This window comes from Notechis scutatus, chromosome 5 (assembly GCF_049901735.1).
Source record: "Notechis scutatus isolate UNSWTSFEM ecotype Mainland chromosome 5, rNotScu1.2, whole genome shotgun sequence".
Taxonomy (NCBI): Eukaryota; Metazoa; Chordata; class Lepidosauria; order Squamata; family Elapidae; genus Notechis; species Notechis scutatus.
The window spans coordinates 32,197,590-32,214,546 of record NC_142013.1 but is presented as its reverse complement, the minus strand read 5'-3'; the positions used below and the strand labels follow the sequence as shown (position 1 = coordinate 32,214,546).

The following is a 16,957-nucleotide window of genomic DNA, read 5'->3' as shown; positions in this document are numbered from 1 at the left end:
GCAGCGTAAACTACCGATCTCCGGTTCTGCTCCGCTTCTCCAATGCATTGCCACCGCCCTGTTCTATGCACCAGCCGCCTCTGTACACCCCATAGCCTGCTGCCGCTGTGCCTGAGGGACTTGCCTGGGTCTTTTTTTTGGTTTGAGAAGCCTCCCAGCCGCTGCCTCTTTGCCAGCCGGAACCAAGCTGGCAGCGGCAGCTAGCTGGAGGCTTCTTGTGCCAAAAACTACCCGAGGTCTCAAGTGCACTGAAAAAGCTGCTGCCCTTGCCGCTCTGTTCTTCAACAGGACGGCGATGGCACTGCAGCAGCTTTTTTGGTGCGTTCGAGACCTCTGACAGTTTTGGGCAACCTGGGAGGCTTCTCGCAGTTGCACCAAAAGAGAGCTTACCTTCCTTTCTGCCACCAGCTGCCACGGGAGGAAGGTAAACCCGAAGAAGGCGGTCGTGGGGGAAGAAGCTGGGCTAGTGCCAGGGTCTCTGAAGGAGCGGAAACAGGGCAACGCATGTGGCATACAGGAGGAGGCCTCTGATAGATTAGGCTAGGCCTGGGCAGAAAATAGGAAGAAATTTTTTTCCTACCGGGTTCTGTTGGCGTGGTTTGGTGGTGGGGGTCATGTGACTGTGCGGGCATGAGTACCATCAAGTTGGCCATGCCCACTCAGTCACATGACCCTCCACCTGGCCACGCCCACCAAGCCACACCTATAGAATTGATAATGGAAAAATTTGAATCCCACCACTGTTTGAAATATATTGGTTTTAAGAGAAAATACCAATTTGTGTATTTATGTGGCTTTAAAGAGACAATTAGTGGAAATATCATTCGCTATTAAAAGTAATATAATTTCATGGTTACAATGTCAGACAATGCAGAATATGCCATTTCACTGGCCTGCTCACTTTTATGACAAAGTAATCGTTGGCCAATTGTCATTTGTGTCCTATGTTATCTCAGTGCAGGGTGAGGCAATAGGAGAAGAAAGCACGGAGCAGGGTAAAATAAAAATTAAATATTTATTTAATAAATTTAAAATAATATACATTTTGACTGATAAAATGTTTTACACAAATGTGCCATTAACGATTGCTGTAAAATCATCAGATAGCCAAGTGTTAACTCATAATCCATTGTTTACAGGAAATGTAAGTAGACTTCTGTATGTTAATAGCAATAATCACAGTGGTTATAAACTCAGATTTTTTTTTACGTTATTACTGGTAAAATATTAAATGTTTCTATATATTTATCAAACCTTGCAGACATTCACCACTGAGAAGTGTATTTTTAAAACTGTTATCATTCAACAATGAATCTTAGAAACTTTCAGTTCTCAAATTCGACATGTAGATCTCCATTTTGCAAAGTACCAACAGATGAGGAAGCCTACAATCTCACTTAAAAAGTCACTATTATTTTTAACATGGGTTTTTCATGCAGATATACATGGCCACCAAAACAGGAAGGAGAATCACCTTTAAACCTGATCCAGTTACCTGGGGGAGAGATGGGGGAAGAGTCTGCTTCTTACCTGCTGTCGGAGAAATGCTCTTATCTGCCAACACTGCAGATAAAGCAGAATTTCAAGAATTACCATGAAAAATGCCTTTTACAAAGAGGGCAAGCAACAGGAATAGCTTTCAGAAGACATGAGAAAATATCTTCTCTCGGTAATATAAACATAATTTATATCAGTCTCAATACACCACAATTAAAAATGATGAAATATATCCTCTATGGAAAACTGAAAAATAATCCATGTCAAGTGAACACCTTATAAAGATATTATGCCCTGGAGTATCTGTCTTTGGAAACTAAGAAAACTGGTTCCAGCTTGAATGTCATACTAGAATTAAAATAGATTCCCATTTGGCAGTTCAAGAGAAATGAACCAGTAGATGGTGAAACTATGGCAGGAAAGCAAGAGGCCATTGCATGGGATGTGATAGATTCAGACATGAAAGTTAAAATCTTGTACAGGTAGTCCTCAATTTATAACCACAATTGAGCCCCAAATTTCCACTGCTAAGCAAGAGTAATTAAATGGATTTTGTCCCATTTTAGACCTGTCTTGACAGAGTTAAGTGAACCACTGCCGTTGTTAAATTAGTAACATAATTGTAAAGTGAATCTGGCTTCCCCATTGACTTTGCCTGTCAGAAGATCACAAAAGGTGATTACATGACCTAGGACATTGAAAATGTCATACATTTGAGCCAGTTGCCAAGTGTCTGAATTTTGATTGTATAACCATGGGGATGCTGCAACAGTCATAAATGGGAAAAATGATAAGTAACTTTTTCAGTGCTGTTATAACTTCAGAGTCATTAAATGAATGGTTGTAAGTTGAGGACGACCTGTAAGATTGCAATATGCAAGCTTTAGTCTGATTCATGAGGATCATTTTAGTACTTCTCTGACTTGAAAATAAACAATTATGAATTGGATATCTGGGATCTTTAGAGTATTTAAGATAAGGAATATTTAATTCTTTGCCATTTCTTTTTATTTAGATACTTTTGTGGACAGAACAGAAATTAATTCCTAGACTTTGGAGAGGTTACTTACTTTTTGGCATGAAAATAGGATCAAGAGCAATACAACATAGCATGGATCAAATACTGTATGATTGTTCCTTTTTGGCTGATAAAATTCCTACTTATGAAATCTTACACAAAAACAATGGTGAATAGTTCTCACCGTCCAAGAAAAAAGCACGTAACATCCTAAGTCAAGGATTAAAGGTACCTTCAAAGGTAAAAGTATTGGACAAAGGAATGCAGTGTTTAATCTTTTGATGCCACTATCACTTCTCATAATTATTTATTGTGATGGTAATACACGTGGTTCTCCCTTAGTGATTGTCTTGCATAGGGACTATTCAGTTAAAACGATGAAAAATAACTTTAATGTCTGCCTTAATTGCATCTGTCTTTACCAAAATTCTTCCAAAAACTTGCCTATTATTTTTTGATCTTGTTCTAGCTCTAACTCTTTAGTAGTAATCGGACAAGAAGCTGAGGCCAATAGGAAGAGCAGAAGAATATTCCCTTCTATTTTGGAAGTGATTAACACTGCTGTATTTTTTCAGGCATGGCAGACATTGCTGTTTTAATGAACATGAAAGAGGCTGTGTTCATCTAAGTTCCAAAACACTTTTTCTTGATAATATCTGAAGTGTGCTTAGCCCTAGTTAAAAAAATACTTCATACAAGTGAGGTGTAGAACCTGAATACACCAATACATGCATTATAAAAACGTAGGTGTGTGTGTCTGTGTGCGTGGAAACATAATGCACATACAGAAATCTCCCTGCCACCAATAAATATCAATGTGCATGCTTTTGTGCAAGTTGGCTAGATGTCATGTAAATTATGACAATAAATCAGCAATGCTTCATTTACTAGTGCAGAATGCTGAATTATACAAATAGAGACCACATTCGACTATGCATATCAGCTAAGAAACTATAATGTGTTTCCATTGGGCATATAAAAGACAAGAAAACATCTAACTGATTTTTGACAATAGCATCTTGTGGATGTAATTTGTGTGGCAAATAGTGAGCCAGTGACATCTCCCAAGCATCCACAAAGTACACCCCAATTCCTGAGAACATGTTCCTCATTATCGTGTCAAGCTGGTAAGAATACCAGTCACTGTTGAAAAGGCTAACTTCTGGATCAAGTTCTTGAACATTGGCAGTTTTGATAACTATATAAGTGTTTGGGCTTCGGTCCAGTAGCCGAACAACTGCCCTGCGAATATTTCTCAGTCTCCTGATGTACACTTCTATAGGAAAAGTGCTAAGGTGAGACCAAATAGTTATGGCTATCACAGTATTCTTCCCACCAACAATACGATTCACTTCATTGGCAATATAATGCAGCTCACTACTAAAAACTGTAAAAAAACGAATGGGAGGGCCATGGCAACGAAAATTTAGTAAGATGTTATGCTTTAAATCCACAGCCATGAGAGGACCAACTTTCTTAGGACTTCCAAGGTTTAATTCCACAAGATCTGTTAAAAAAAAGAATTACTATGTCATTGTATGCCATAACTCTATCACTACCTAGAAGTGTTAATAAGACAAAATTAATTTAGGCTTAGCATTATGCCTTCTGAAAAATCATCTGAAGATAAATAACTGCAAGGTTTAATTTTGCATATTCAACTAACCTTTTCAAAGGAATGAAAAAAATATAAAAAATAAATAATCCCAAACATAATTACACTTCTTTGGAAGAAAACTTTAATGTTTTAATCACCTGAATAGGCCCTCTCTTCATTCCCCTCCCCAAATTAAGAGGTTCCCCTTAAGCCCCTCTTTGCTTCAAATGCATTGTACTTTTGCTGAACAATATTGCACAAATACCAATTCGCTGTCAGATCTGCTCTAGTATAGAGAAGTCAGTCAGCAGAATTTTCTTCCAAGTACAGTCTTATTTCCTGCAGCCATTTAATAGCCATCTGGATTTTTGCAGCTGAGATCTAATAGACTCTTTACAAAGAAATGTAAATGCACCTATATCTGCTGTCAGATATAATACAGATATAATTCATTGGAGACTCCTTCATTTTTATTCAGTAGAACAGCTGCTCTCTTCATTGGAGCCCACAAGTGAGGCAGTTTTTCTTCTCATGGGTGAGACTTTTGGGATTGCATGCTAAATGGCAGCTGTCAAAAGTTGATGGGCTACAAATACAACTTATTTCCTTCTCATCCAGCTCCACACACATAACAAACTGTGCCAAAAAGGCAGGGATCTCTTGACAAGCATCTACTTTCTTGTCTAGGGCTTCTGAAGTTAAGCAAAAGGCCACATTTTGGTCTAAAAGCTTTTGATTAGATTTCTGTTATCATTAACTTCCAGATAGTGCCAGATAGCCTAATAATGGGATATTCTTATAATTGGCGGGGGGAGGGGGATCCTGAAAAAAATCAAGTTTAGATTTTTTTTTCAAATTTTCTCTCAAAATTTAAAAGAATAACATGCATATCAACCAAACAACACTGCTAACAAAACGATAAACCCTGGTAAAATACTGTGATCTTATACCAAAATTATTTATGGTAGAATTTCTTTTAGAGGGAATGAATTTGAACATACCTGGAACAAATTCTGTCAGATATTCAAACCACTGTCTGATTGTAGAGTCTCCAAACAAGTAAATAAGTTTTCCCTGTAAACATTCAGTAATCTCTGATGACTTATTAAAATGCCGAACCAACTGCTTCCTTTGTTGCCATTCATCTTGATAATAATAACCAGAAGGAAATACATCAGAGCTATGAGATCTTTCTGGACTGTCCATTTCTGAAAGAGAACATTTTGAATTAATGAACAGAAATGAGGAGACGTACATTAAAATTGTAGCTTGAAACAAAATAAGTGATCACATACGAGTCTTGCAAAAGCAGTTTTATAACTTTAAGTATACATACCTGCAAAATTTACATTGTAACAAAATACTACAACATCCATGTTCCAAAAAGCTATTAACGCATTTTATCTTGGAAAACTGCACTGGCAGATGAATTTTTGGACAAGCATGGAAAATTTTGAGTTATTGTATACATATTCATCTGTATGGAAAACTTAACTGAATCTTATGATTGCAGCATAAATAAATAAACAAACAAATAAGCAAGGCAGATAGTAAGTTGACAGACATATATTTTAAATATACATTTTCAAAGCAACATGCCACATGCAACTGTTTTCCTTCATATATGTAGGAAGTCATAAGATATACACCACCTAAAATACAAGCCTCTAGCAAAAAAATAAATATGATAAATGTAACACTATTTATGTTTATTCTAATTGTTAATTACAATCATATTATTTTAAATTGACCATCTTTGATATGTTTAAAGATGGTATAACAGAATTTTCAAGAATGCACTTTTGGAAATTTTATCCATATTTGTTTATTTATTTTATGTATTTGTTACCCATCTCATAACAAAATGCCTCCAGGCTGCTTCTAACATTCTAACAATTTTATCCATAAATATACCTACATTCTCAATCATTTGTAGTCATATAATAGCACCCTACAATATCACATTAATGAGAAGGTCTAGAGATCTGAATTCAAAGGGATAAATATGATTCAGATATAATATCCAACACAAGGGTGCACAGTTGGCACTTATGGAATCTTCTCCTGGATTTATACAGCTGCTACATGGCTGCTGTGAAGGAAAATAAATGTTTTGTTTAAATTGTCCCTGAGCGATTCCACATACATGCCAGCACATGCCAAGTGTCCTTTTCAACAGAATTGTTGCTTCAACAAAATGAGCAAGATAGAAAACATGAATAATTTTTCATACTTAAACAGTTTCTCATATGATACTGAAAGACTTGATGGTTGAAGTTCATAAGAACAAGTTTAAATAGTATACAGCAAAACTTTCAAACTGTTACTTTACCTGTATGCCCCAAGCGTCTTACAATCACAGTATCAGGCCCGATGGAAGGTATTGGCATTTTTATATTCACACCACTAAAGGAAGGGGGAAATTTTTTTAAAAAAAATCTAAATACAAAATTCACATTTGTTTATCATTACATATTTAGAAACAGGTGGCATTTTAACTTGAACACTATTGTGTCACTGACATGGTTAAGTCTTCTTCTGAATATAGATATCTCAATATGTATAGGGCTATAGATATTCCTTCCTAGATGACAGAAATGGATATTTCCCTCTGATGCAAAAGCAAAGTTATCTGAAATGGCTTCACTAATCATAATTGGAAAACTCCATATTCAAGATTCATGTTGAAAAGTACAAATCATATCAAAGCAAATTGATTTAAAAGATGACTTCTCTATCTTAATAACATTCCATTGTATTTTTCACTGCTAAATGTATTTATTACCAATATGATGCATCACTTACATTACTATGAGGCTTGTCAACAAGATCAGCTAATAATTGCTTCTTTTTACAATAAAAACATGCAAAAAAAGTCATGAAAGATATTTAAAAATACATGTTCCTGAAAGGAACAAAAAATGTTTGCTATTTTTCTTAAGCATGTACACTAGCAAAATTTATATTAAAAAGAAATGTCTGCAAGAAAATGTGTGTCTACAAAGCATCTTGGGTAGAGTGGTTTAAAATTAGTGATAGTGTTTAGGGAAAGTTTCAAATACAAAAATATTTGGATTTTTAGAAATTAATTATTTTAATCTATTTAGAGAGAAAAGCCAATAATTTCCTAGTAACACAAAGTAAAAAGACTGAACATGCAAAATGAAACCAGAGGTACTTAGGCCCAAAAGTATTATTATTTAAATACTAAGCAGATTTTTCTGATTCTCAGGGATGAGAAAAGAATGGCCCAAAGTCTTCTGAATCAATAAATGAAAGGAAAAGGTTTAAAATTTAAATCCTAGTGCACAGATATGGGGCTTAATCTCTTGTGTTTTGCAGTATGGCAGTCATTTAGCTTTTATCCATGGGCCGTCAGACTTTTGAATGCAACATAAATACCACAATTAGGCTTAATAATATCATAGACTTGCAGGGCCAGCACCAAAGAGGCTCATTACAATTTCATTGTACACATGTTGTGCATTGACAATAAATGTTTGATTGATTGATCTACTGCGCTTATCTAATTTATTATTTACACTAAAACAATTTATTTAACTGGGTACTGTCTGTAAAGTTCCTACTATAAAGAAGTTCCTGAATATAAGGCTGTTATCTGAAGAGCCACACTTTATTGCCACCATTATCAAAACTAAAAGTAGAGTATAGTGATAGCAACAATGCCCTAAGATAATGGAGTTGTTGAAAATTATGAGCCATAAATTTGGCACTAATATGCTCTCTTTTATACTGTTCAGCAAATTAGAAAGATTGTAGCAGAACCATTTACTGTAGATGTTTTGCTTATTTGGCATTTATTTAAAAGGTCAATTTCAGCAGAGTAAAAGGAGTTCAGGAAGAGTCTTTCACCATCTCACATTTTAAAAAGAAAAGAGCCAAAGTAACATTAATCTATACAAAACAAACATTAAACATAGAGTCTAAGAAAACAAGTACCTTTGGAAAAAGTTACTCTCTTCTGAAGTTAAAAGGCCCTTTTTATATCCCCCTTTAAAATGGTTAATCCTAGTAGCACAGGAGAGTCTTCTTGGCTTGTAACAAAACCACGGTTCTCCTGTATAGCTATCTGTAAAGTTACAAACTGGCATGTCTCCAGGCAAACACACATTGCATATAGTAACTTCTGAAATCCTTCCTGATTTGAATAAGCTTTTAAAATAGGCCCTGTCTGGTTTTTCTTCTTGTAAACGTTGAAGGAGTTGGATTCCTTCACTAGGATGAACCAAGGACACAGATACTGTGACAGCCCCTGGCCAAAGTAAAGTGAAAAAAATTCTGTATGATCCATTCTGATAATCTACAGTTCTTCCAATGGCTCCTGCTTTCAGATCTGCAGAATGAATTCTTGACTGAAGGTAATCGCCACCATATCGCTTTGGGTTTCCTTCATAATCCCTCATATGGACAATCACTTCCAGCTGATCACCAACTTTGAAATTTGTATGATTATTTAGTATAATAAAACTGCTATGGGAAGGATCAGTACTCCTTACAAAGGGGACTTTGTTCTCAGGAGGTTTGGCCCACTGTAGAGCAGCAAATAAAGATTCTTCTTCCTCTTGTTCAATGTTGGACAAAACTTGTTGCTCATAACCACAGTACAGCTTTCTGCGTGTTCTAGTTGTATGCAACGAGGATTCATTGTCTTCTACCAACCACTTTAAACCTGTGGTATTGAGATTCTACAAAAGAAAAAAACTTTCAACAAGAGTTGTAGCAATAGAATCATATCTATTATATTTATTTTATTAGCAATTTCAGCAGCTTCAAATCAAAATGGTTTGTAAGAAATACCATGCAACTGCAATTGTTTTTATCTATCCATTAGTTATAAAAAGAATGTTATATGTATGTGGAATTACAGGCTGCATTAGTTCTGTAAAGACTTTATCCATAGTATTTAACATATCATTATACCAGTCAATTCTAATACTCTTATTATATTAAGAAAGAATTAGCATCTTCTATTTTCAAAGCTGATTAAAAATCCTTAATTATTGTTTTTTGTTTGTATGTTATGTGTGTATATGTGATTAGGAAAGAGCCACTGAAATAATCTCAGAATTGTTATTTTCCTCTACCCTGCCACTACCTTTTTTTCTTTCATCTTTTCTTTAATCTCTTAACCTTATTGTCTATAAAGGACTTGAGTTCTTGCTGAATCTGCACTTTTATTCTGAAAAGTATTTAGCCTTAGTACAATATTTCCTACTTACCTACTTCATATAAAGCAGGGGTGTCAAGCTCGCATTGTCATGTGACATATTACAACTTCGCTAAACTGGGTTGTGGGCCTGGCCAGCATGTGACGCATCTGGCCCGCAAGTTTGACACCCCTGACATAAAGGAAGAAAAGCAGGTGAAGGAGAGGTCATCACTTCATTTATTTCCTAGTAATTAGCACCTAGACATGAGTCATTGATGATGAAGTTTATTGAATAGGCTGTCCCTAGAACTGTGAAAGGATGCAATATAAATTGTGGCAGGGGGCTTAGGATCCTGCAGGCCTTACTCACCAATCTTAGCCAACTCTCCATGGATTCCAATAAAAAATCACATAACTTTTGGTTTTGTTCTTCACCAAAGTTAGAGGACCTGAAGCAATATTTTAGCAGCAAATGGTGTTTGGTGATTTGACAAAAATGTATGCATGGTGGGGGGTTTTATGTGATGATTCTTTACATTCTGCAACACATTCAAAGTCACTGAAAACTATGTTACTTATCATGGGAAGACCTGGATGATAAGAAAGAAGAACTTTCAAATTATTTGGCTACTCCTTGAGAGGGTTAAGTAACTTACCTCTAGTTGATAAAAGTTGTGGGCTAATGCCAAGATAGCTAACAGTACCAGAAGGAAGCACAAAATATGGGTTTTGGAGCAATGAGGCCACATGATCCCCTCATCTGTTTCTTACCCACATAAGGTACTGCCACATTGCCCATATTCCATAGGTTTCAATTTCACTGATATCCAGCACCACATAAATACTGTATCATCAAGAGGCTTCTATAACACCACCATTTTCTGTAAAGAATTTTAAACTTTTGTTTAGACCTTGAATATAGCTAATAGAAATATGTGTACATCTGAGAATCAACAATATTAGAAAGATATATAAGTAGCCCTCAAGCTGTAACTACTTTTTCAGAGATATTTCAAATGTACAATGTCACTGAATAGAATAGAATAGAATTCTTTATTGGTTAAGTGTGATTGGAAGGAATTTGTCTTGGTGCAAATGCTTCCAGTGTACATAAAAGAGAAGATACATTGGTCAAGAGTCAAGAATCATCAGGTACAGTACTTAATAATAGTCATAGGGTACAATAAGCAATCAAATCATACTTGGAAACAGTCAATATAAAATTAAATATAAAATAAATATAATATATAAATATAAATATAAAATAAAATTGACAAATTTACAGTCATACAGTCACAAGTGGAAGGGGATGGGCAATAAGGAGTAATGAGAAGATTAATAGTAAAAGTAATGCAGACTTTGTAAATAGTTGGACAATGTTGAGAGAATTATTTGTTTAGCAGAGTGATGGCGTTCAGGAAAAAACTGTCCCTGTCCTTTCCAAACTCTCTGGAGTTTGCAGATGATACAACAGTGATTTGTCTCATTCGAGACAACGACAAATCTGCATACAGACGGGAGGTTGTACGACTTGCCTCATGGTGTAACCAGAACAATCTGGAACTGAACACACTCAAACCGTAGAAATGGTGATAGATTTTAGGAGAAACCCTCCCATACTACCACCTCTTACAATACTAGACAACACAGTATCAACAGTAGACACCTCCATATTTCTAGGTTCTATCATATCACAAGACCTAAAATGGACACCTAACATCAAAAACATCATCAAAAAAGCACAACAAAGAATGTTCTTTCTGCGCCAACTTGGAAAGCTCAACTGCCCAAGGAGCTGCTGATACAGTTCTACAGAAGAATTATTGAATCTATCATCTGCACCTCTATAACGGTTTGGTTTGGTTCTGCAACCCAACAAGACAGACAGAGACTCCAGAGAGTAATTAGGACTGCAGAAAAAACAATTACTACCAACCTGCCTTCAATCAAGGACCTGTATACTGCACTGTAGAGTTGTAATTGCAGGAATGTTCCAATCTCGGATGGCAAACCTCAGATAAAGAATGTTCCCAAGCAAATACAACTCAGGCAAACAAAGTCACTAATCTAAAGGAGGATTAGAGAGAGGAAGTAAACATATGTTAGACTTTAACTAGAGATAATTAATTGTATTAATTACTGTGCCAAACAGTAATGAAAGTTAAGCAGTAACCAAAGTTAACCAGTGATGGAGGATAACTAAAAATGTGTATAAATGCAAGACTAGACTCCAATAAAGATCATCATGATTCAGTTGTTCATGATCAAACAACTCGACTGCGTCATTACAACACTGCACGAGTCAAAAACAGCTGTGAAGACCCCTCACATCCCAGACATAAACTGTTTCAACTCCTACCCTCAAAACGACTCTATAGAGCACTGCACACCAGAACAACTAGACAGAGGGACAGTTTTTCCCCGAATGCCATCACTCTGCTAAACAAATATTTCCCTCAACACTGTCCAACTATTTACAAAGTCTGCACTACTATTACTATTAATCTTCTCATTACTCCTTATCACCCATCCTCTCCAACTTGTGACTTTAAGACTGTAACTTTGTCACTTGTATCCTTACGATTTATATTGACTGTTTCCTAGTATGATTTGATTGCTTATTGTACCCTATGACTATTAAGTGTTGCATCTTGGGTCATGACGAATGTATTTTTTCTTTTATGTACACTGAAAACATTTGCACTAAGACAAATTCCTTGTGTATCCAATCACACTTGGCCAATAAAAAAATTATATTCTAGTCTATCATTTGTATCATTTGTTTCTGTACCCTAGAAAAACACTTGAGCTCCTATTAAAAAATGATTTTTTTTTTGCTTTATCTGCACACTTGGTGATTTGTACTTTTTGGCTGGACAAAGAAGGTTAAAACATCTCTTTCAAAGTCTTAGATTAATTTCTAATCAACTCCCCATCAAACTTGTGGTGCTTGAATTTCAAGGCAATATTCTCATGTTCTGCATGTGGTTGGGGGCATATGGCAAGCTACTGTGACAAACAAGACAAGGAAGAGATGGGTCTTTGCTCTGATATAATATGGCTCTCATGTTTTTATGAGTTTTGTCTTTCTTGACTAGTATTTAGCTACAAAAGAAAAATGAAACACAACAAGGATGGAACCAGTTCTCACCATTTTAGATTCCTCTGTAAGCATCTTTTTGTATTTCCCTGTGGACAGTTGGAAATTATTTGTCCTTCCCTAAATCTAACACTTGGTGAAGGAGAAGAAATAATGGGGCAGGACCCAAGTTAGAACAGGCTAGCATTCCCCCTTCCTCCTGCACAATTAATTTCAGTTACTCCAAGGTTGCACTGAAATCCCTTTTGTGTTAAGTCCATTCACTGTCCACTAAAAATGAAATTTGGACTTCTGCTCTGAGGACAAAAAAATCAATATAACATGAGATGCTCGCTGCACAAATTGTTTTCCTTTCGGTGGAAATTCATCACAAACAGTTCAGAGAAACCCTAAGGTCATCGGTCATTGCAGCAAAAAGTAAAACGGGTTAAAGCTCAGTTCGGTCATAAAGTTCACCTATTAGATCATCATTTTTGCATCATTTTTAATTCAGCCCAGCTAACATGAAACGAACCATTTCAACGACCCTCAAAGGAGAGGATATGATCACCTTGCTGATGACTGGGGGGAGAGAACCACAGTAAAACCAGAAAGATGCTGTACCGAATTTGCAAGCAAAAACGTTTTCAATAGCACCGTTAGCCGACATCGCAAGTCGCTCCTCAGCAGGTGCTGCACTCGTCGCTTCCCGCACCATTTGACTCATTAACGGTCGTTCGTTCGAGGAGGCCTTCTCGTTGATCCGATGGGACCTACCCCCCACCCCCACCCCCTCTCCCGACAACAGAAAACCGCTCACTCACAGCTACAATCCTGTGCCCAAATCACCACGCCATTGGAAGGAGAGCCGAGATGCAAAGCAACGCATTTGTGCAGCAATTCGAGGCGACTGAATCAAAATCCGCATGCCCGCCTCGCCCACTTCCTCTTTCTCTTATCTGGTTTGATAGTTGGATATCTTCCGGCCGAAGGGCTTGAAAAGGCGAAGACCCCGAGGCTACCGATCGGCTGCTTTCGCTCCGCCTTCCGCTGGCCGGTTTGCTTTTATTGCGCAAGCACAGGCCCGGGTGGTCGATCGCTGCTTTGGTATTTTAAAGCAGAAACAATTCTAGCTTCTTCGGACTTGAATCGCTGCTGTGCGTATTGTGTTTGGCAAGTGGCTTGTCTCCTTCCTCCGATGCTCGGGCGGCTTCTTCTTTCGTTCCATGCTTCATTTTTTTGGCCTGCTGTCTAAACTGAATGGAGCGGTTCCATTAAATGTATTTCGGGTCCGCTCACTAACTCTTTATAAAAGACGTTATTTGTGGTAAAGTTAAACGTACTCTTCAATTTCTGTTTCGTACAAACACGCTATGGAAAGCCAAAGAGCATATGCTGAAAAATGCACTGCTAAAATAGTATAAACCGGCATTGTATAAAACAGCTTTAAGATTTGTGGGAAAACAGACCTAAGTTCAAACGTCATTATTTTTTATTTTATTTGTCAATCGCTTACAAGATAATAGGTATAACAATAAACATGAGTGTGAATACGGGAAATAGGTACGAATAAATGGGGACAATAGGAGTATTGTGAAATAAAAGGTTGACTAAGACCCACCAAATATTTTGTTTATAATTAAAAAAAAAAAAAAACTAGGAACATTGTCTTCTTCACTACTGAGCAAAAATGCAGTTTTATCCATCAATTACCATTTAAAGCTTTCCAGTGAACATATTAATCAGGAAGCAAATAAATCATTTCAGACTTACAAGCATCTCATAATTCAGAATACTTTATTACATCAAAATAAATTATTCTCAAATGCAAATTTTCAAAAATTGAAACATGCAGATTATATTTTTAATCCAGATTATAAAAGGTATATTACAGTCAGATTAAGTTTTCTGTAAATAAGTTTTTGGCTGAGCAAATTACAACGATCAATTATGCAATCATGTTGCCTTTTTGCATTCTAGAGAGAGCTTGTCATGGACATGTTTTTTAAGTAAAATCTTTTTAAGAGTGTTTTTTCCCTTAGTAGTAGTACTCTTTTTGACAATGACCTGGAAGTTTTTAAATTCGTTAACAAGCATATGGCTTTGAAGAGGTCATATGGAATTTACCCAGTTTGTGAACAGTGATCACTTTATCAATACTGATTATATGAAATTAATAAGGCCATATTTTTATTCAGTTTTAACTACACTTAAAGATAATAAAATTGTGCTTATGTAAAAGTAGAATTCACTGATTTCAGTAAAAAATCTCTTATGTTAAAGACTACAGCCAAAATATTGAATCTGTAAAGATTTATATTTACACAGACCACACACAAACACAAGCAATAAAAACCAGCTTCTTCATATAACAGTAATCACAAAGTTTTACTTAGAGGAAAATAAAATAAAAAAACACAATTTAATGTATAGTTAAGGGTCCATTTATACCCTTCCTAAAAATAGTTGTAGTAGACTGTCCCCAAATTTGTAACAGATTTGGGATAGTTACAAGAGAGAAACATAATTGATTTCTCTTGAATCAGCAGATCAAGACCAGCATTTGATTCCACTTAAAGATTTTCCTAAAGAGAGGATATAATCGGAAAAAAACATCTGATTTGTAATATATTATATAGCATGTGTTATACTACTTATAGACCAATATATTGTCTTGACCTCTTTGCTAGTTGAGAGGAAGAAAGGTTTCCATTTCCAGAGAAAGCAGAAGTGAGTATTTAGACATATAACACATAACAAAAACCGGAAGGTGGAAAAATTGTTCCTCTTCTCCACTTATTCCTTATTTCTTTCCCATTGCTTATTTCAATAAAAGGGTCCATGGATCATGCTAGTCAATAAAGTCTTTTTAAAAGTTTAATTTGTTTTATTCATTTGTCATGCTAAATCCTAAAAGGTGTACAAACAACAATTTCTGAAATACGCAAATCTGAAACTAAACAAACGACACTATGACTTAATGTTATGTATAAATTGAGATGTTAATTCAGTTATCTCGGGATGAGTTTTGTATATAAATTTAAGTTTTTGTAGTAATGCATCAACTTTCTCTCTTATGTATCCAGTAAGAATCCAATGACAATTTGAATCAAATAAAATTGCATTGTTTAATTTATATATATATGTGTGTGTTTTCTTAAGTTTTCGTGGGTACTTACATGTATGGTATTCAGCTTTGTTCGGGTATTTTCCCATGTCGTTATAGTTGTGCTTATCAGGCTTCTTTATTGTGTTCGTCTGGAATATATATATATATATATATTCCAAGATAAAAGCAAATGTATTTTTCCTCTCTATAATGATGTAACTTTTTCTGATAACAAAAAAATCACACGTAATCATAGGAAATAATCAAAATATGTAAATATGTAAAACTAACATTTTCAAATGGTAAGGAGTATTAATTTTTTGATTTTGCACATTGATAATGAATAAAATAAAGGCTTTGTGTATGTAGGTTTTGAAACTCCAGTTATATATAATCACAATACAATCATTTGGAACCTTCTTAGAAAACTGGTCTCATAAACTCTTTTAGCCCTTGCAAAAGATGTAGGTTTTTTTCATTATTTTTTTCCAAATATATTGCAGCAATATATATCTAAAAGTATCAATACCTACATCAAAACACAAAAAGCAATGTCCTTACAATCACAATGTATTCCTCTTAACTTCACATTTTTTTTACTCACAGCAGAAAAAAAAATCCTGTATTTATTCCAATACAGAATTTTGCTTAAGTGAAACAAAATTTTGCGCTGTTCAAAAGTCCAACTATGGAGCCCTACTCATTTTTATAGGACAGAAGATAATATTTTACCAACTACAATGTAAATGTATATAAACATACTCTTTAAAACTAAGAGATAAACATAATGAGCCTTACAAAGACAGATATGAAGTTCAAGAGAAATAAGAGATGAATGAAACAAGTATATTTTAAACTCCATTTAAGCACATATTTAACTTTTCCCTTGAAATAGTATTTTCTAACGAATATGTCTGCAATGCTCTAAAAATGATATTTTTAGATTTCTCCCTACAAAAAGAATAAGCTTTTAACTACTTATCTCTATAACAAGTTTAAACGGTGCATTGATTTTATGCTGCTTTAGCATACAGATTAATTTTATAGCACTATGACCAATATATACTAGAACATGTACATATTGAGCATATGTACACGTACATATTGTATACATACAGTACATTCATTCTGTAACACTTTATGTTAGATTTTTTAAAAAAAATGATATGTGAATAACCAAAATATTCAAATGCAATGGATCATTCTTTAAAAAGGTAGTTGTGGTAAAATTCAAGATTTTTTAAGCAATGTTAAAAGTTTTTCCAGCTTTTTTTTTTTTAGTTTAAGATTGGCAGCATAAACTCTTGAATTCCAAAACAGAACACTAAGCTGAAGTTAAATTTGACACAATAACCTATTCCTGTATTTGGCAAAATAATTTCTCAAGGCAATATTTGCAATTGTCTTTTTAAGCCAAGAACAATATATACTTGATTATATACTTAAGTAATAATTGGGACAAACTTACAACTTTAAATATTCCAGAA

The 16,957-nt window shown here is 35.1% G+C and overlaps 1 protein-coding gene across 2 annotated transcripts; it reads right to left on the bottom strand.

The window, feature by feature from the left end:
* Positions 1-996: 996 nt before the first annotated feature.
* NXPE3 (neurexophilin and PC-esterase domain family member 3) lies at positions 997-13,645 on the bottom strand. 2 transcript variants are annotated; one of them, XM_026663948.2, is made up of 6 exons: positions 13,186-13,645; positions 9,939-10,163; positions 8,073-8,818; positions 6,445-6,518; positions 5,114-5,320; positions 997-4,022 (listed from the first exon to the last, which is right to left on the bottom strand). In XM_026663948.2, the coding sequence occupies exons 2-6, from the start codon at positions 10,029-10,031 to the stop codon at positions 3,421-3,423; spliced, it is 1,722 nt and encodes a 573-aa protein (XP_026519733.1). In that variant the 5' UTR covers positions 10,032-10,163; positions 13,186-13,645; the 3' UTR covers positions 997-3,420. The 2 variants fall into 2 exon arrangements, with proteins under 2 accessions (XP_026519733.1, XP_087822617.1); XM_087966491.1 differs by having other exon boundaries at positions 2,517-4,022; positions 12,933-13,322.
* Between the last annotated feature and the right edge of the window lie 3,312 nt (positions 13,646-16,957).